Raw genomic sequence first — 21905 nt, forward strand, 5'->3', positions numbered from 1 at the left:
TGGGGGTGGGCCAATCCGCTACAGCCCCTACCTTCCTGGGGTCCATTTGGACTCGACCGGGTTCCACTACAAATCCCAGGAATTGTACTCGGGATGAATGGAATTCACATTTTTCCGGCTTAACGTACAGATGGCTGTCCAGGAGGCGTTTGAGTACTTGTCTGACATGCTTAGTGTGTTCTTGAAGGGAGCTCGAAAAGATGAGGATGTCATCCAAGTAAACGAACACAAATATGTTAAGCATATCCCTAAGCACATCGTTTATGAGCGCTTGGAACACCGCTGGGGCGTTGGTCAGGCCGAAGGGCATCACCAAGTATTCATAGTGACCAGTAGGCGTGTTGAAAGCGGTCTTCCACTCGTCACCAGGTCTGATCCGCACAAGATGGTATGCGTTCCGCAGGTCAAGCTTAGTGAAAACAACTGCTTCCTGGAGCAGCTCGAAGGCTGTGGCCATAAGGGGTAGCGGGTAACGATTATGGACGGTTATGGCATTGAGTCCCCGGTAGTCGATGCAAGGACGTAATCCACCGTCTTTCTTGGCCACAAAGAAAAACCCTGCTCCCGCCGGGGAGGTGGATGGACGCATGAGGCCTGCTTCCAGAGCGTCCTTGATGTAGGTATCCATAGCAGCTCGTTCGGGTGGAGATAGGGAAAAGATCCGACCCCTGGGGGCAAGTGCCCGGAAACAGGTCGATGGGGCAATCGTAAGGTCTATGGGGTGGTAGCATGGTGGCCCTCTGTTTGCTAAACACCAGTTTGAGGTCATGGTAACACTCGGGAACTCGGGTCAGGTCGATGGATTCTAAAGACTCGGGAGTAGAACTCGGGAATTCTGGAAAATACAAGTAGCTTGGCACGTAGGACCCCACTGCTTGATAGTGCCCACAGACCAGTCGATGTGAGGGTTATGGCTGTGAAGCCAGGGGTATCCAAGGACGAGAGGGAACTCGGAACAGGAGATCAAATGAAAGTTCATCAATTCCTGGTGTTGTGAAACTGAAAGTCGCAAGGAGGTAGTGACATGAGTGACAAGTCCAGATCCCAAAGGGCTTCCATCCAATGTAGTGACCCTCATGGGTTCACTTAGAGGTTCAGAGGGAACGCCATTCTCCTTCGCCCAGACACCATCCATGAAGTTACCTGCGGCTCCAGAGTCTACCAAGGCTTGAAGGTGAAGCTTGTGGTTGTCCCAGGAGAGGGTGACTGGAATGAGCAGACGGGAGTTGGACGGATGGGAGGAGGTTATGTTTCCCGTTACAGTTCCCCCCGGTCTGTACGGGACAGAGCGTTTCACTGGAGCCCGGGACACGTGGAACGGAAATGGCCCGGTTTGCCGCAATATAGACAGCGTCGCTCCCTCATCCGGCGGTCTCTCTCAGCCTGGGAGATGCGTCCAATCTGCATGGGTTCCGATGGAGCCAGCGAGGATAAAGGTGGGGACTCGGAGCTGGGACTGATAGGGGCTAGAGGTCTACGGTTGAGTTCTCTCTCTCTCAGACGCTGGTCAATGCGTGAGGCGAAGTTGATCAGGGACTCAAGATTGTCCGGTGGTTCCCGAGTGGCCAGTTCATCTTGGATAGTGTCGGAAAGGCCTTTCAGAAAGCACACCGTGAGCGCCTCGTTGTTTTAGCCACTTGCTGCTGCCACCGTGCGGAACTGGATGGCATAGTCCGTCACGCTGCGCCAACCTTGGTGGAGAGTCAGGAGCTGTTTGGCTGAGTCAGAACCACTGCTTGGGCCTTGAAACACTCGTTTGAATTCCTCAGCAAAGGCAGAGTAGCTGGCACAGCAGGAACTATGGGCATCCCACACAGCAGTAGCCCAGGCCAGGGCTTTTTCCGACAGCAGGGTGATGATATAAGCGATCTTAGACCGGTCGGTGGGAAACGACGAGGGTTGTAGCTCAAAGGAGAGAGAACATTGGGTGAGAAACCCTTTACAAGCACTTGGATCACCTGAGAACCGTTGGGGAGGTGGAAGACGAGGTTCAGCCAGGGGGTTAACTGCCATTGGTACGTGAATCTGAGGTGCTGGGACGGGAACTGTTGCCGGGGTAAGACGATCAGATATTTGCTTAATGGAAGTCAGCATCTCCCACAGAAGATGAGACTGTCTAGCCATTAAGGCCTCTTGCTGAACCAGGGCGGCTTCGTGGCGTTGGACAGTCTCCTGGTGGTGGGACAGCATGGCAAAAAGGTCCTGGGAACTGGCTGCCTCTGGGTTCATTTTTGGCTCTGTGTTTCTGTCAGGACCCGGTTACGAACCTGGGTCTCCGGAGTGAGAAACAGTCACTTAACCAACTGAGCCACGAATAGTCAGCAAAACCCAGAAGATGAGGCAGACACAGCAGTACTTAAGACGGTGTATTTAATAAAGTAAAAAGGAGAAGTCCTTCAATACAAAAATGGCAAATCCAAAAGGTGGTAGGAATAGCACAAAAAAGCCTCAAGAGATACTCAAAAACAAAAACAGAATTCCACAAGAGCATCCACCGGAATCGACAAGAAAACACAGAACACTAGGGCTGGGTGCTAACATACAAACACAGAGCACAGAACTGAGGGAAACTAAGGGTTTAAATACAATCAGGGGAAACGAGGCACAGGTGCAAATAATAATGGGGAACAAGGGAAAAAACATAAGGTCAAAAAGCACAATGGGGGCATCTAGTGACCAAAACCCGGAACAACCCTGGCCAAATCCTGACAGACTCAGGGTCATTTTAACACTGTGTCACAATTCCCCCCAACCCTAGCAGCCACGGCAAAACACCTCTGGTACGCCATTTCCGGTCACAACTTGCAGACTTGTTTACGTGTTGCTGTGCGTTTTGTTGCCAACCTATTTTGCTACCTGACAACTTTACGGTTTTTACTTTTTAATTACCGTTTATATTTTTGTTTTTTCCCTAAACTTTTTCACTCCGGACGTTTTACCTGGACATGGTTCGTCAGGACCACCAACAGCCGAAGCTAAGTAGTAACATTAACATGATGCCTTCTAATTGCAGTCGCTTTTCTCATAATATGCAGGAGTACGATCGCCTTATGGCGAGGATAGCTGTGCTACAAGCCCAGCTTCAGACGCAATCGTTAGGCAAGGGTAATTTCAGTGTAAGAAAGGATGAAACATCATCTGTGCCACCGGTAAGTACAGATAGTAACGTTAGTATAAATCCCCTTGCACGGTCCCCGCAGCCGGACAACTTTCTCACGGTTTCTGGAAGTTAAATGCTGTAGGAATGCTCAACCGGTTTCGCTCATTCAGTCGACAGAAACTTTCAACCTGTTGAAACTCTGGGGGCGCTATATCATTTTTGGATAAAAAGACGTGCCCGTTTTAAGCGCAATATTTTGTCACAAAAAGATGCTCGACTATGCATATAATTGGTAGCTTTGGAAAGAAAACACTCTGACGTGTCCAGAACTGCAAAGATATTCTCTGTGCGTGCCCTAGAACGTGAGCTACAGGCAAAACCAAGATGAGACGGCATCCAGGAAATGAGCAGGATTTTTGAGGCTCCGTTTTCCATTGTCTCCTTATATGGCTGTGAATGCGAGAGGAGTAAGTCTGCCCTTTCTGTCGTTTCCCCAAGGTGTCTGCAGCATTGTGAAGTATTTGTAGGCATATCATTGGAAGATTGACCATAAGAGACCACATTTACCAGGTGTCCGCCCGGTGTCCTGCGCCGAAATTGGTGCGCAAAAGTCAGCTGCAAGTATTTTTCCATGGAATTTAGAGAAGAATGCAAGCTTCCACGAACGATATATCAATGAAGAGATATGTGAAAAAACACCTTGAGGATTGATTCCGAACAACGTTTGCCATGTTTCGGTCGATATTATGGAGTTAATTCGGAAAAAGTTTGACGTTGTAGGTGACTGAATTTTCGGTTCGTTTCGGTAGCCAAATGTGATGTACAAAACGGAGCGATTTCTCCTACACAAAGACGCTTTCAGGAAAAACTGCACATTTGCTATGTAACTGAGAGTCTCCTCATTGAAAACATCCGAAGCTCTTCAAAGGTAAATGATTTTATTTATTTGGTTATCTGGTTTTTGTGAAAATGTTGCGTGCTAAATGCTACTCAAAATGCTAAGCTAGCTTAGCATACTCTTACACAAATTAGTGAATTGCTATGGTTCAAAAGCATATTTTGAAAATCTGAGATGACAGTGTTGTTAAGAAAAGGCTAAGCTTGAGAGTAGGCACATTATTTTCATTTTATTTGCGATTTTCAGAAATCGTTAACGTTGCGTTATGCTAATGAGCCTGAGGCTTTAGTCACGATCCCGGATCCGGGATGGGGAGTTTCAAGAGCAGCGAGTCGGAGTCAGAGGCCGAGCCTTCTCTTGTCTCTACTCCTCCCGTTACGGGGTCTGAGACGCCGAAGCTTCCCACCATTAGCTCTGACAAATTGAAAACTTTAGTCATTGGCGACTCCATTACCCGCAGTATTAGACTTAAAACGAATCATCCAGCGATCATACACTGTTTACCAGGGGGCAGGGCTACCGATGTTAAGGCGAATCTGAAGATGGTGCTGGCTAAAGCTAAAACTGGCGAGTGTAGAGAGTATAGAGATATTGTTATCCACGTCAGAACCAACGATGTTAGGATGAAACAGTCAGAGATCACCAAGCGCAAAATAGCTTCAGCGTGTAAATCAGCTAGAAAGATGTGTCGGCATCGAGTAATTGTCTCTGGCCCCCTCCCAGTTTGGGGGAGTGATGAGCTCTACAGCAGAGTCTCACAACTCAATCGCTGGTTGAAAACTGTTTTCTGCCCCTCCCAAAAGATAGAATTTGTAGATAATTGGCCCTCTTTCTGGGACTCACCCACAAACAGGAACAAGCCTGACCTGCTGAGGAGTGACAGACTCCATCCTACCTGGAGGGGTGCTCTCATCTTATCTACCAACATAGACAGGGCTCTAACTCCACTTGCTCCACAATGAAATAGGGTGCAGGCCAGGCAGCAGGCTGTTAGCCAGCCTGCCAGCATAGTGGAGTCTGCCACTAGCACAGACAGTGTAGTCAGCTCAGCTATCCCCATTGAGACTGTGTCTGTGCCTCGACCTAGGTTGGGCAAAACTAAACATGGCGGTGTTCGCCTTAGCAATCTCACTAGAGATCATGATACCTCACATCTCAAAATAGGGTTACTTAATGTTAGATCCCTTACTTCAAAGGCATTTATAGTCAATGAACTAATCACTGATCATAATATTGATGTGATTGGCCTGACTGAAACATGGCTTAAGCCTGATGAATTTACTGTGTTAAATGAGGCCTCACCTCCTGGCTACACTAGTGACCATATCCCCCCATGCATCCCGCAAAGGCGGAGGTGTTGCTAACATTTACGATAGCAAATTTCAAGTTACAAAAAAAATGACGTTTTCGTCTTTTGAGCTTCTACTCATAAAATCTATGCAGCCTACTCAATCACTTTTTATAGCTACTGTTTACAGGCCTCCTGGGCCATATACAGCGTTACTCATTGAGTTCCCTGAATTCCTATCGGACCTTGTAGTCATAGCAGATAATATTGTAATCTTTGGTGACTTTAATATTCACGTCCACAGACCCACTCCAAAAGGCTCCTAGATCTTAGTACTGCTTTTGATACCATCGATCACCACATTCTTTTGGAGAGATTGGAAACCCAAATTGGTCTACGCGAACAAGTTCTGGCCTGGTTTAGATCTTATCTGTCAGAAACATATCAGTTTGTCTCTGTGAATGGTTTGTCCTCTGACAAATCAACTGTAAATTTCGTTTTTTCCTCAAGTTTCCGTTTTAGGACCACTATTGTTTTCACTATAAATTTTACCTCTTGGGGATGTCATTCGAAAACATAATGTTAACCTACACTGCTATGCAGATGACACACAGCTGTACATTTCAATGAAACATGGTGAAGCCCCAATATTGCCCTCGCTAGAAGCATGTGTTTCAGACATAAGGAAGTGGATGGCTGCAAACTTTCTACTTTTAAACTCGGACAAAACAGAGATTCTTGTTCTACAAGAAACAAAGAGATCTTCTGTTGAATCTGACAATTAATCTTAATGGTTGTACAGTCGTCTCAAATACAACTGTGAAGGACCTCGGCGTTACCCTGGACACTGATCTTTCTTTTGAAGAACATATCAAGACCATTTCAATGACAGCTTTTTTCCATCTACGTAACATTGCAAAAATCAGAAACTTTCTGTCCAAAAATTATGCAGAAAAATTTGTCCATGCTTTTGTCACTTCTAGGTTAGACTACTGCAATGCTCTACTTTCCGGCTACCCGGAAAAAGCACTAAATAAACTTCAGTTAGTGCTAAATACGGCTGCTAGAATCCTGACGCGAACCAAAAAATGTGATCATATTACTCCAGTGCTAGCCTCCCTACACTGGCTTCCTGTCGAGGCAAGGGCTGATTTCAAGGTTTTACTGCTAACCTACAAAGCATTACAATGGCTTGCTCCTACCTATCTCTCTGATTTGGTCCTGCCATACATACCTACACGTACGCTACGGTCACAAGACGCAGGCCTCCTAATTGTCCGTAGAATTTCTAAGCAAACAGCTGGAGGCAGGGCTTTCTCCTATAGAGCTCCATTTTTATGGAACGGTCTGCCTACCCATGTAAGAGACGCAAACTCGGTCTCAACCTTTAAGTCTTTACTGAAGACTCAACTCTTCAGTGGGTCATATGATTGAGTGTAGTCTGGCCCAGGAGTGGGAAGGTGAACGGAAAGGCTCTGGAGCAACGAACCGCCCTTGCTGTCTCTGCCTGGCCGGTTCCCCTCTTTCCACTTGGATTCTCTGCCTCTAACTCTATTAGAGGGGCTGAGTCACTGACTTACTGGGGCTCTTTCATACGTCCCTGGGAGGGGTGCGTCACCTGAGTGGTTTGAGTCACTGATGTAATCTTCCTGTCTGGGTTGGCACCCCCCCCCCCCCCCTTGGGTTGTGCCGTGGCGGAGATCTTTGTGGGCTATACTTGGCCTTGTCTCAGGATGGTAAGTTGGTGGTTGAAGATATCCCTCTAGTGGTGTGGGGGATGTGCTTTGGCAAAGTGGGTGGGGTTATATCCTTCCTGTTTGGCCCTGTCCGGAGGTGTACTTGGATGGGGCACAGTGTCTCCTGACCCCTTCCTGTCTCAGCCTCCAGTATTTATGCTGCAGTAGTTTATGTGTTGGGGGCTAGGGTCAGTTTGTTATATCTGGAGTACTTCTCCTGTCCTATTCGGTGTCCTGTGTGAATTTCGGTGTGCTCTCTCTAATTCTCTCTTTCTCTCTTTCTTTCTCTCTCTCGGAGGACCTGAGCCCTAGGACCATGCCTCAGGACTACCTGACATGATGACTCCTTGCTGTCCCCAGTCCACCTGGCTGTGCTGCTGCTCCAGTTTCAACTGTTCTGCCTTATTATTATTGGACCATGCTGGTCATTTATGAACATTTGAACATCTTGGCCATGTTCTGTTATAATCTCCACCCGGCACAGCCAGAAGAGGACTGGCCACCCCACATAGCCTGGTTCCTCTCTAGGTTTCTTCCTAGGTTTTGGCCTTCCTAGGGAGTTTTTCCTAGCCACCGTGCTTCTACACCTGCATTGCTTGCTGTTTGGGGTTTTAGGCTGGGTTTCTGTACAGCACTTTGAGATATCAGCTGATGTACGAAGGGCTATATAAATACATTTGATTTGATTTTGATTTGAACATGTGCCTAGCAAGAGAAAACATTACTGACACATGTCAATCATGTCAATGTTAAGCAAATATAAAGTGATGAAAATTATGTTAGTTTGAATTCTTGGACATTAACGCTCAGGACAGTATAAAAAATGTACAGCCAGTGGAACAAACTACTTACACACCTAAAAAAAAAAATTGCCCATAAAATGAGCAAATGGTGAGATATTTGGCTGAAACTTTTCAAGCAGGGAGAGAACTTTAATGGGCATGTACTGAGTTTTGTCACTCCAACTAGTTTCTGTTAGGAGAAATTGAAGGTGTTACAATTGACCCCAGTCTCCCCCACGTTATATACAGCATCTAGTCTCCCCCATTTGAAGAAATCACTTGGAGTATTTGGACAAATTAAATGTTAAAGGAATGTAGGAGAATATAACACAATAGATCTGGTAAAAGATAAACTAAAGAAAAAACAACTGTTCTTTTGTATTTTTTTGTACCATCATCGTGCAATTTAGATTTTGACCACTAGATGGCAGCAGTGTGTGTGAAAAGTTCCAATGAACCATTGCATTTCTGTTCAAGATGTTATATTAAGACTGCTCAAATGTGCCTAATTTGTTTATTAATAACTGTTCATGTTCAAAATGTTGCACCCCTCCTAAAACAATAGCATGGTATTCTTTCACTGCAATAGCTACTGTAAATTGGACAGTGCAGCTAGATTAACAAGAATTTAAGCTTTCTGCCAATATCAGATATGTCTATGTCCTGGTCAATTTTCTTGTTACTTACATCCTTATGCTAATCACATTAGCCTATGTTAGCTCAACGATCCCAAATAAGTTTTAAACTAGTCTAAAGGTTAGTGCTTGGTCCCAAATCGCTTGCAACCAAGCTTGACATCTCGTTGGGTGCATTTGCAGATTGTTTTGGGTATATTCTGGCACATTAGTAACTTTTTGGTTAATGGTGCCTGGAGTAATTGTATTTCCAAATGTGTAGAGAGGATGTTTCTGAGCACTTCTAAATTATTCCTGATGCTGCCACGATTAAGAAAATTCATGAGTGGATCATGAATAATGATGAATAATGATATTTGTGCCTCTGTAACTTTCTCACTATTCATTATTCATGATTCATTCAGGATTTGTCATGATCATGGCAGCATCCAAATGAATATAAGAGTGTTTAGAAACATATTTTATTCTCACTTTATTCTCACTCCAAAATGACACCTGACATAATTCACCATTCAGTTACTATTGGACAAGACATGACCCAAAACAAACTGCAAATGCACCAATCGTATTCGTAGAGTCACAACCTTGATGTAGTCATTACAGGCAATGATTATAAAACCAATACTAAAGTTTTGACTACTTTAACACACTATAGCAAATTTACCCAAATACTTATGATTTCTTCAAATGGGGGACACAAAGTTAAAGTGATTTGATGTCTAAATGGTAAAACAGATATAAATGAAAATACCCTAAAATAAAAGGTGGAATTCTGGTACTGTCGCTGTCATATTAATCATTTAGATTTCAAATCCAAAATGCTGGAGTACAGAGCCAAAATTGCAAATGTAGCTTTACTGTCCAAATACATATGGTGAGGAATGTAGGTGGTAAGTGTGTTCCTACATTTGAGATGACATAGCAGGTTTGGGCTCCTGGACATAGAGTTCAGTGGCACTCTCGGCATCGCCGTGTGGATTGCAAGCGATGACTGTGTAGAAGCCCTCGTCCTCATTGGTGACATGAGAGATTACGAGGGAGTGACGTCCTCCCTCTTGTAAGATCTGCACATTGTCACTCTCTACCAGTGTATGGTCTGGGGAGAAAAGAGGACATACAGACATTGAGACATTGTCTGCACATTGATTTTATTTGCGAAACCTTGAAATTGTGCGTGCCACAAACAAATATAACTGTAGTAATTACTATGTAACATTGTGTACCTGCCAGACCTGGGTTCAAATACTATATAAAATATTTGAATTACTTTTACATAGATCTGGAAGTAGTTAATTATTGAAAAGTATTTGGAAATAAACTTGGAAAGTATTGGCATGTATTTTAAAATACTCAAAGACACTCACATGCATTTAACCTATGTATTTGAAAATAGTGTTTGAAATAAGTAGTTGAAAATACTTTCAAATATTAGGCTATTTATAGGAAATTATTTGGCTGGGTGAACATGATGAAAATGGATCTCCTACCAAAATGTCTCCAGCTGACTTTTGGAGGTGGTGTTCCGCTGACTCTGCAGTCAAAGCGGGCGCTACGTCCCTCAATCACCTCAAAGGCATCCAGCTTGCGGGTGAAAAGGGGCTTGATGGAAGGGATGACTTTGAGTTGGCCACTCAAAGTCAGTTCCTCTAAAACAAAACAAGGCCTACTTAAAGAAACAAACTTGAAAATAAAGTTGAAAATTAAAGTAAAACATTTACAGTACCGGTTTTATTAATTCAAATGGTCATTCAACTCATTTCAAGAACTCCAGTTTGACTCTGTGAAGTTGATGACTTACATGTTATCATCTATATGATATGATACTGTATATGTATACAATAATATATATAAGCTAATTTATATTTTGGTTGATCTATATGTTTGGTTATTCTAAACCACAGAAGTGAAGAGGACAAGCGAAGCAGATGACGGTGCAGTTAAGAGTTTACCTTTGGCCGAGGTCAGCTTGCACATATAGGTGCCACTGTCGTCCTCGTGCACTGAGTTGAGGAGCAGCATGCACCTTTTCCCGTCATAATGCATTTTGCAGTTGAGCAGAGATGGCTGGATCAGTTTACCATCTGCAAGCCAATCGACGTCTGTGTCCAGTGGTCCAATTATGTGGCAATCTAACATAACCGTCTCACCTGCGTCCGCTGTGATGTCCATCACTGGACGGATAATTGTTAGGCCTGGCTCCACTGGTGGCACTAGAGGATACACAGGACAAGAGAGAATATTTTGTAAAATCTGTGTCTTGTTTGTTATCTGGCAGTCTGCACCAAGTTGAGTATTTAGTAAGGTATATACTTAATATATCACCTGTGTTTTCAAAGTTGTGCAATAATCATGGATTTGAATCTCATAAGCAGTGGTGTAAAGTACTTAAGTAAAAATACTTTAAAATACTACTTAAGTAGTTTTTTGGGTATCTGTACTTTATATTTTTGACAACTTTTACTTTTGCTTCACTACATTCCTATAGAAAATATTGTACTTTTAGCAGGACAAGAAAATTGTGAAATTCACACACTTATCAAGAGAACATACCTACTGCCTATGGTCTGGCGGACTCACTAAACACAAATTAATATTTTGTAAATAATGTGTTGGAGTGTTGGAGTGGCTATCTGTATATTTTAGAAACAAGAAAATTCTTGCTAAATATAAGGATTTTAAAATTATTTATACTTTTACTTCTACTTTTGATACTTAAGTATATTTTAGACCAAATACCAAAACTTTTATTCAAGTAGTATTTTACTGACTGACTTTCACTTGAATAACCCATAGAGGAAGGTATCTATACTGTAATGACCTGGCTAAATCATAAAGGACCAATTGTTCAGACAGAGGTTTGAGTTTACGAATTCACGGTTTATTAACCCAACTCCTCACAGGCTACTGCTTGGCCATAGTCCACGCCAAATCAAATCAAATCAAAATCAAATAAAACATTATTGGTCACATGCAGATGTTAATGTGTAGCGAAATGCTTGTGCTTCTTGTTTTGACAATGCAGTAATATCTAACAAGTAATCTAACAAATTGACAATAACTACTTGATACATGAATGAATGAATAAGGATATGTACATATAAATATATGGATGAGCGATGGCTGTGCAGCATAGGTGAGATGCAGTAGATGGTATAGAATACAGTATATACTGTACATATGAGATGAGTAATATAATATGTAAACGTTATTAAAGTGGCGTTATTTAAAGTGACTTTTTATTTATTTTATTTTTATTTCACCTTTATTTAACCAGGAAGGCTAGTTGAGAACAAGTTCTCATTTGCAACTGCGACCTGGCCAAGATAAAGCATAGCAGTGTGAACAGACAACACAGAGTTACACATGGAGTAAACAATTAACAAGTCAATAACACAGTAGAAAAAAAGAGAGTCTATATACATTGTGTGCAAAAGGCATGAGGAGGTAGGCGAATAATTACAATTTTGCAGATTAGCACTGGGGTGATAAATGATCAGATGGTCATGTACAGGTAGAGATACTGGTGTGCAAAAGAGCAGAAAAGTAAATAAATAAAAACAGTGTGGGGATGAGGTAGGTGAAAATGGGTGGGCTATTTACCAATAGACTATGTACAGCTGCAGCGATCGGTTAGCTGCTCAGATAGCACATGTTTGAAGTTGGTGAGGGAGATAAAAGTCTCCAACTTCAGGGATTTTTGCAATTCGTTCCAGTCACAGGCAGCAGAATACTGGAATGAAAGGCGGCCAAATGAGGTGTTGGCTTTAGGGATGATCAGTGAGATACACCTGCTGGAGGGCGTGCTACGGATGGGTGTTGCCATCGTGACCAGTGAACTGAGATAAGGCGGAGCTTTACCTAGCATGGACTTGTAGATGACCTGGAGCCAGTGGGTCTGGCGACGAATATGTAGCGAGGGCCAGCCGACTAGAGCATACAAGTCGCAGTGGTGGGTGGTATAAGGTGCTTTAGTGACAAAACGGATGGCACTGTGATAAACTGCATCCAGTCTGCCGAGTAGAGTGTTGGAGGCAATTTTGTAGATGACATCGCCAAAGTCGAGGATCGGTAGGATAGTCAGTTTTACTAGGGTAAGTTTGGCGGCGTGAGTGAAGGAGGCTTTGTTGCGGAATAGAAAGCCGACTCTTGATTTGATTTTCGATTGGAGATGTTTGATATGAGTCTGGAAGGAGAGTTTACAGTCTAGCCAGACACCTAGGTACTTATAGGTGTCCACATATTCAAGGTCGGAACCATCCAGGGTGGTGATGCTCGTCGGGCATGCGGGTGCAGGCAGCGATCGGTTGAAAAGCATGCATTTGGTTTTACTAGCGTTCAAGAGCAGTTGGAGGCCACGGAAGGAGTGTTGTATGGCATTGAAGCTCATTTGGAGGTTAGATAGCACAGTGTCCAAGGACGGGCCAGAAGTATATAGAATGGTGTCGTCTGCGTAGAGGTGGATCAGGGAATCGCCCGCAGCAAGAGCAACATCATTGATATATACAGAGAAAAGAGTTGGCCCGAGAATTGAACCCTCTGGCACCCCCATAGAGACTGCCAGAGGACCGGACAGCATGCCCTCCGATTTGACACACTGAACTCTGTCTGCAAAGTAATTGGTGAACCAGGCAAGGCAGTCATCCAAAAAACCGAGGCTACTGAGTCTGCCGATAAGAATATGGTGATTGACAGAGTCGAAAGCCTTTGCAAGGTCGATGAAGACGGCTGCACAGTACTGTCTTTTATCGATGGCGGTTATGATATCGTTTAGTACCTTGAGTGTGGCTGAGGTGCACCCGTGACCGGCTCGGAAACCAGATTGCACAGCGGAGAAGGTACGGTGGGATTCGAGATGGTTAGTGACCTGTTTGTTGACTTGGCTTTCGAAGACCTTAGCTAGGCAGGGCAGGATGGATATAGGTCTGTAACAGTTTGGGTCCAGGGTGTTTCCCCCTTTGAAGAGAGGGGATGACTGCGGCAGCTTTCCAATCCTTGGGGATCTCAGACGATATGAAAGAGAGGTTGAACAGGCTGGTAATAGGGGTTGCGACAATGGCGGCGGATAGTTACAGAAATAGAGGGTCCATATTGTCAAGCCCAGCTTATTTGTACGGGTCCAGGTTTTGCAGCTCTTTCAGAACATCTGCTATCTGGATTTGGGTAAAGGAGAACCTGGAAGGGCTTGGGCGAGAAGCTGCGGTGGGGGCGGAGCTGTTGGCTGAGGTTGGAGTAGCCAGGCGGAAGGCATGGCCAGCCATTGAGAAATGCTTGTTGAAGTTTTCGATAATCATGGATTTATCGGTGGTGACCGTGTTACCTAGCCTCAGTGCAGTGGGCAGCTGGGAGGAGGTGCTCTTGTTCTCCATGGACTTCACAGTGTCCCAGAACTTTTTGGAGTTGGAGCTACAGGATGCAAACTTCTGCCTGAAGAAGCTGGCCTTAGCTTTCCTGACTGACTGCGTGTATTGGTTCCTGACTTCCCTGAACAGTTGCATATCGCGGGGACTATTCGATGCTATTGCAGTCCGCCACAGGATGTTTTTGTGCTGGTCGAGGGCAGTCAGGTCTGGAGTGAACCAAGGGCTGTATCTGTTCTTGGTTCTGCATTTTTTGAACGGAGCATGCTTATCTAAAATGGTGAGGAAGTTACTTTTAAAGAATGACCAGGCATCCTCAACTGACGGGATGAGGTCAATGTCCTTCCAGGATACCCGGGCCAGGTCGATTAGGAAGGCCTGCTCACAGAAGTGTTTTAGGGAGCGTTTGAATGTGATGAGGGGTGGTCGTTTGACTGCGGCTCCGTAGCGGATACAGGCAATGAGGCAGTGATCGCTGAGATCCTGGTTGAAGACAGCGGAGGTGTATCTGGAGGGCCAGTTGGTCAGGATGACGTCTATGAGGGTGCCCTTGTTTACAGAGTTAGGGTTGTACCTGGTGGGTTCCTTGATGATTTGTGTGAGATTGAGGGCATCTAGCTTAGATTGTAGGACTGCCGGGGTGTTAAGCATATCCCAGTTTAGGTCACCTAAAAGAACAAACTCTGAAGCTAGATGGGGGCCGGTAGCAGGCGGCAACAGTGAGAGACTTATTTCTGGAGAGAGTAATTTTCAAAATTAGTAGTTCGAACTGTTTGGGTATGGACCTGGAAAGTATGACATTACTTTGCAGGCTATCTCTGCAGTAGACTGCAACTCCTCCCCCTTTGGCAGTTCTATCTTGACGGAAGATGTTATAGTTGGGTATGGAAATCTCAGAATTTTTGGTGGCCTTCCTGAGCCAGGACTCAGACACGGCAAGGACATCAGGGTTAGCAGAGTGTGCTAAAACAGTGAGTAAAACAAACTTAGGGAGGAGGCTTCTGATGTTGACATGCATGAAACCAAGGCTTTTTCGATCACAGAATTCAACAAATGAGGGTGCCTAGGGACATGCAGGGCCTGGGTTTACCTCCACATCACCAGCGGAACAGAGAAGGAGTAGTATGAGGGTGCGGCTAAAGGCTATCAAAAATGGTCGCCTAGAGCATTGGGGACAGAGAATAAGAGGAGCAGGTTTCTGGGCATGGTAGAATATATTCAGGGCATAATGTGCAGACAGGGGTATGGTGGGGTGCGGGTACAGCGGAGGTAAGCCCAGGCACTGGGTGATGATGAGAGAGGTTGTATCTCTGGACATGCTAGTTGTAATGGGTGAGGTCACCGCATGTGTGGGAGGTGGGACAAAGGAGGTGTCAGGGGTATGAAGAGTGGAACTAGGCGCTCCATTGTGAACTAAAACAATGATAACTAACCTGAACAACAGTATACAAGGCATATTGACATTTGAGAGAGACATACAGCGAGGCATACAGTAATCACAGGTGTTGAATTGGGAAAACTAGCTAAAACAGTAGGTGAGACAACAACAGCTAATCAGCTAGCACAACAACAGCAGGTAAAATGGCGTTGACTAGGCAACGGGCCGATAGATAAAACATAAACAAGCAGAATGAGGTACCGTGATTAATGGACAGTCCAGCGTGCATCAGCTATGTAGCCAAGTGATCAGTGTCCAGGGGGCAGGGAAGCTGGATTAGTGAGTGTTATCCAGGTTAAAAAAAAATAACAATGACTAAATAGCTTGTAGCTAGTTAGCTAGTTAGCTTCTGGAGGTTCTTGAGTGTGTTCTAAAAATTTAAAATAATAGCGATTCCGTATCACATTGGGTGAGGCAGGTTACCGGAAGGTATAAACAAATAAAAAATCGAAAAGAGATAAGAGAGTAAATATGGGTCCAGTGAGTGTTTGGGACGAGGCGATTCAGACGGTTAGCAGGCCTGTGCTAACAGGCTAACAGTTAGTAGGCCGGGGCTAAACAAGGTAGCAGTTAGCGGACCGGGGCTAAACACGCTGGCAGTTAGCAGGCCGAAATAGCAAGCAAGGAGATAGCAAGGGCTAGAGAGTTAGCCTTTGGGGGACATCGCGTAGGGGTGAGTCTGTTTATTCCTCTTCATGCGGTGACATCGATAGACCGGTCGTGGGTCCGGGTAATTGTAGCCCAGGAGTATGCTACGGAGGTAGGTATTGTAGCCCAGTAGTATGCTACGGTGGTAGCACAGGTGCTCTGGCGGGGCTAGCTTCAGGCTAAGTGGGTGGAAGCGCTAGCCAGCATTAATCGTCCGGGGTTGCGGTTTAGCTAAATAACTAGTTGTGAAGATCCAGCTGAAAGATGTTCCGTTTGCGGCGGGAATCCGGGGATAAAAAATAAATAGGTCCGTTATGCTCTGGTTAGAGTCACGTTGTTCGAACTGGCGAGAGCTTTCCGAGCTAAAGGTTAACTGATGACCGGTTAGCTGAAGACCGCTAGCATAGCTGGTAGTTAGCTGGCTAGCTTCAGTTGAGGAGTTCCGGTTCCGAAGTAAATATAAATACTAAATACTTTAGGAAAAAAATAGCTACATTGGGTGAGGCGGGTTGAAGGAGAGTATTGGAAGCTGAGGTTTAGCAAAATGTTTTAAAAGATATGCGAAGAAAAAATATGTAAAAACGAAAAGACGAAATATACACGGGACAAGGGACACGACACGTCTTACTGCTACGCCATCTTGGACATCCTAGATTAACACTGGAGTGATAAATGATCAGATGGTCATGTACAGGTAGAGATACTGGTGTGCAAAAGAGCGGAAAAGTAAATAATTATTAACAGTATGGGGATGAGGTAGGTAAAATTGGGTGGGCTGTTTACCGATGGATTATGTACAGCTGCAGCGATCGGTTAGCTGCTCAGATAGCAGATGTTTGAAATTGGTGAGGGAGATAAAAGTCTCCAACTTCAGCGATTTTTGCAATTCATTCCAGTCACAGGCAGCAGAAAACTGGAACGAAAGGCGGCCAAATGAGGTGTTGGCTTTAGGGATGATCAGTGAGATACACCTGCTGGAGCGTGTGTTACGGGTGGGTGTTGCCATCGTGACCAGTGAACTGAGATAAGGCAGAGCTTTACCTAGCATGGACTTGTAGATGACCTGGAGCAAGTGGGAATGGCGAATAATTTGTAGCGAGGGCCAGCCGACTAGAGCATACAGGTCGCAGTGGTGGGTGGTATAAGGTGCTTTAGTAACAAAACGGATGGCACTGTGATAAACTGCATCCAGTTTGCTGTGTAGAGTATTGGAAGCTATTTTGTAGGTGCCTGGGCACATGCAGGGCCTGGGATTACCTCCACATCACCCGCGGAACAGAGGAGGAGTAGTATGAGGGTGCGGCTAAAGGCTATCAAAACTGGTTGCCAAGAGCGTTGGGGACAAAGAATAAAAGGAGCAGATTTCTGGGCATGGTAGAATATATTCAGGGCATAATCCGCAAACCGGGGTTATGGTGGGGTTCGGGTACAGCGGAGGTAAGCCCAGGCACTGTGTGATGATAAGAGAGGTTGTATCTCTGGACATGCTGGTTGTAATGGGTGAGTTCACCGCATGTGTTGGAGGTGGGACAAAGGAGGTATCAGGGGTATGAAGAGTGGAACTAGGGGCTAAAACAATGATAACTAACCTGAACAACAGTATACAAGGCATATTGACATTTGAGAGAGACATACAGCGAGGCATACAGTAATCACAGGTGTTGATTGGGAGAGCTAGCTAAAACAGTAGGTGAGACAACAACAGCTAATCAGCTAGCACAACAACAGCAGGTAAAATGGCGTTGACTAGGCAGAGAGGGTCGGATTAACTACACACAGAGCCTGAGTCCGGCCGACAGATAAACATAAACAAACAGAATGGAGTACCGTGATTAATGGACAGTGCAGCAGGCGTCAGCTATGTAGCCAAGTGATCACAGTGTTCAGGGGGCAGCGGTGGATGGGACAGGGAAGCTAGACTGGCGAATATTATCCAGGCTAAAAATAAAAAATAAAAAAATAAACTGGCTGGCTGTGCAGAAGGTAAAAGCCGCTAGCAGTGGCTAACAGTGACTAAACAGGTTGTAGCTAGTTAGCTGGTTAGCTTCTGGAGGTTCTTGAATGTCTTCTAAGAAATAAAAAATAATAGCGATTCCGTATCACATTGGGTGAGGCAGGATACTGGAAGGTATAATCGAATTAAAAATCGGAAAGAGATTGAAAGTAAATATGGGTCCAGTAAGTGGTTGGGATGGCTGGGGATGCGGCGATTCAGACAGTTAACAAGCTAACAGTTAGTAGGCCAGGGCTAAACAAGCTAGCAGTTAGCAGACCGGGGCTAAACAAGCTAGCAGTTAGCAGGCCGAATTAGCAAGCAAGCAGATAGCAAGGGCTAGAAAGTTAGACTTTGGTGGACGTCGCGATGGGGTTAAGTCTGTGTTTGCCTCTTCATGCGGTGACATCGATAGACCGGTCGTGGGTCCGGATATTGTAGCCCAGGAGTATGCTTCGGTGGTAGCACAGGAGCTCTGGCCGGGCTAGCTTCAAGCTAAGTGGATGGAAACGCTAGCCAGGAGTAGTCATCCGGGGTTGCGGTTAGCTAGTTAGCTAGTTGTAAAGATCCAGATGAAAATGTTCCGTTTGCGGTGGGAATCCGGGGATAAAATAATAGGTCCGTTATGCTCTGGTTAGAGTCGCGTTGTTCGAACTGGCGAGAGCTTTCCGAGCTAAAGGTTAGCTGTTGACCGCTAGCAATGGTTTGCTGACTGACAGCTGGTAGTTAGCTGGCTAGCTTCAGTTGAGGGGTTCCGGATCCGAAGTAAATATAAATACTTTAGAAAAAGAAAAAAAAAGCAGATCCACGCTACATTGGGTGAGGCGGGTTGCAGGAGAGTATTTAGATGTTGAGGTTTAGCAAAATGTTTTAAAAGATATGCGAAGAAAAATATGTGTAAAAAAACGATATATACAACAGACATACAAGGGACACGACATGACAAGACGTCTGACTGCTACGCCATCTTGGATACCTTTGTAAAGTCCATTTATTAAAGTGGCTATTGATTTGAGTCTGTATGTTGGCAGTAGCCTCTCTATGTTAGTGATGGTGACGTAGAAGCTGTTTTTCAGTGTCTTGTTCCCAGCTTTGATGCACCTGTACTGACCTCGCATTCTGGATGATAGCAGGGTGAACAGGCAGTGACTCGGGTGGTTGTTGTCCTTGATGATCTTTTTGGCCTTCCTGTGACATTGGGTGCTGTAGGTGTCCTGGAGGGCAGGTAGTTTGCCCCTGGTGATGCGTTGTGCAGACAGCACTACCCTCTGGAGAGCCTTGCGGTTGAGGATGGTGCAGTTGCCGTACCAGGCGGTGATACAGCCCGACAGGATGCTATCGATTGTGCATCTGTAAATATTTGTGAGTGTTTTAGGTGACAAGCCAAATTTCTTCAGCCTCCTGAGGTTGAAGAGACGTTGTTGTGCCTTCTTCAACACAATGTGTGTGTGGGTGGACCATTTCAGTTTGTCTGTGATATGTACGCCGGGGAACTTAAAACGTTCTACCTACTCCACTACTGTCCCATAGATGTGGATGGGGAGGTGCTCTCTCTACTGTTTCCTGAAGTTCACGATCATCTCCTTTGATTTGTTGACGTTGAGTGAGAGGTTATTTTACTGACACCACACTCCGAGGGCCCTCACCTCACAAGTCCATCTCGTCATTGTTGGTAATCAAGCCTACCATTGTAGTGTCGTCTGCAAACTTGATGATTGAGTTGGAGACGTGCATGGCACGCAGTCATGGGTGAATAGGGAGTACAGGAGAGGGCTGAGAACGCACCCTTGTGGGGCCCCAGTGTTGAGAATCAACGGGGTGCAGATGTTGTTTCCTACCTTCACCACCTGGGGCGGCCCGTCAAAGTCCAGGACCCAGTTGCACAGGGCGGGGTCAAGACCTAGGGTCTTGAGCTGACAAGTATGGAGGGTATTATGGTGTTAAATGCTGAGCTGTAGTCAATGAAAAGCATTCTTACATAGGTATTCCTCTTGTCCTGATGGGATAGGGCAGTGTGGTGGCAATTGCATCGTCAGTGGACCTATTGGAGCGGTAAGCAAATTGGAGTGGAGGTGATATGATCCTCTCAAAGCACTTCATGATGACAGAAGTGAGTGCAACGGGGTGATAGTCATTTAGTTCAGTTACTGTAGCTTTCTTGGGAACAGGAACAATGGTGGCCATCTTGAAGAATGTGGGGACAGCAGACTGGATAGGGATGATTGAATATGTCCGTAAACACACCAGACAGCTGATCTGCGCATGCTCTGAGGACCCAGCTAGGGATGCCGTCTGGGCCGGAAGCCTTGCGAGGGTTAACAGGTGTAAATGTTTTACTCAAGTTAGCCACAGAGAAGGAGAGCCCACAGGTTTTGGTAGCGGGCAGGGTCAGTGGCACTGTATTGTCTTCAAAGCGAGCAAAGAGGTTGTTTAATTTGTCCGGGAGCAAGGCGTCGATGTCCGCAACGGGGCTGGTTTTCTTTTTGTAATCCGTGATTGACTGTAGACCCTGCCACATACAGTACGTCTCGTGTTTGAGTCGTTTATTTGCGACTCTACTTTGTCTCTATACTGACGCTTTGCTTGTTTGATTGCCTTGCGGAGGGAACAGCTGCTCTATTTGTATTCGGTATTTGTATTCGGTCATGTTTCCTGTCGCCTTTCCATGATTAAAAGCGGTGGTTTACGCTTTCAGTTTTGTGCGAATGCTGCCATCTATCCACGGTTTCTGTTTAGGAAAGGTTTTAATATTCATAGTGGGTACAACATCGCCGATGCACTTGCTAATAAACTCGCTCACCAAGTCAGCGTATGTATCACTGTTATTGTCTGAGGTTATTCGGAACATATCCCAGTCCAAGTGATTGAAGGAATCTTGAAGCGTGGAATCCGATTGGTCAGACCAGCGTTGGATGGACCTGAGCATGGGCGTTTCCTGTTTTAGTTTCTGTCTATAGGCTGGGAGCAACAAAATGGAGTCATGGTCAGATTTGCCAAATGCAGGGCGGGGGAGGACTTTGTATGCCTCACGGAAGTTAGGTGAGTAATGATCCAGAATTCTACCAGCTAGTGTCACGCAATCTATATGCTGATAGATTTTAGAAAGTCTTGTTCTCAGGTTAGCTTTGTTAAAATTCCTAGCTACAATAAATGCAGCCTCAGGATATATGTTTCCAGTTTACATAGAGTCCAGTAAAGTTCATTCAGGACTGACGAGGTATCTGCTTGGGGGGATATACACGGCTGTGACTATAATCGAAGAAAATTCTCTTGGAAGATATTGGCATTTGGTATTTGATTGTAAGGAATACTCGGTCAGGTGAACAAAAGTACCTGAGTTCCTGTATGTTGTTGTGATTACACCATGAGTCATTAATCATAAGGCATAGACCCCCGCCCATCTTCCTACCAGAGAGATGTTTGTTTTTGTCGGCACGATGCATGAAGAAATCGGGTGGCTGTACCAACTCTGACAACATGTCCCGAGTGAGCCATGTTTCCGTGAAAAAGAGAATGTTACAATCTCTGATGTCTCTCTGGAAGGCAACTCGGGCCCTATTTTCGTCCACCTTGTTATCTAGAGATTGGACATTGGCAATTATTATCCTCGAAAGTGGTGGATGGTGTGCTCGCCTTCTGAGTATGACCAGTAGGCCGTTCCGTCTGCCTCTCCTGCTGTGACTGCGTTGTTGTGGGTCTTCTTCCGAGATAAGAGTGTGTGAACTCCAGGGTGGAGTTCGAACAAAGGATCCGCTTCAGGAAAGACGTATTCCTGGTCGTAATTTTGATAAGTTGACATCGCTTTTATATCCAATAGTTATTCCCGGCTGAATGTAATAACACTTGAGATTTTCTGGGCTAACAATGTAAGAATTAATACCTAAAAAAACAAATAACTGCATAGTTTTCTAAGGAGCTGAAGCAAGGTGATGGCACCGACAAAGATACCCATATAAAACAACCGTGACCTTCTCTTGTGAAGACCAGACGTAAGAGAGAGAACAATGGCTAAACATGGTCTTAACCTTGC

General features: G+C 45.0%; 1 protein-coding gene across 1 annotated transcript in view; it reads right to left on the bottom strand.

Annotated features, from left to right (window-relative positions):
• Nucleotides 1-21905, bottom strand: part of LOC135547779 (striated muscle preferentially expressed protein kinase-like) — a 203453-nt gene that overhangs the window by 75259 nt on the left and 106289 nt on the right. Inside the window, 3 exon segments of the mRNA XM_064977037.1 lie at nucleotides 9346-9535; nucleotides 9927-10085; nucleotides 10389-10649. Coding sequence (XP_064833109.1) covers nucleotides 9346-9535; nucleotides 9927-10085; nucleotides 10389-10649 — 610 coding nt within the window.

The sequence above is a fragment of the Oncorhynchus masou genome, chromosome 10 (genome assembly GCF_036934945.1).
Source record: "Oncorhynchus masou masou isolate Uvic2021 chromosome 10, UVic_Omas_1.1, whole genome shotgun sequence".
Classification (NCBI taxonomy): domain Eukaryota; kingdom Metazoa; phylum Chordata; class Actinopteri; order Salmoniformes; family Salmonidae; genus Oncorhynchus; species Oncorhynchus masou.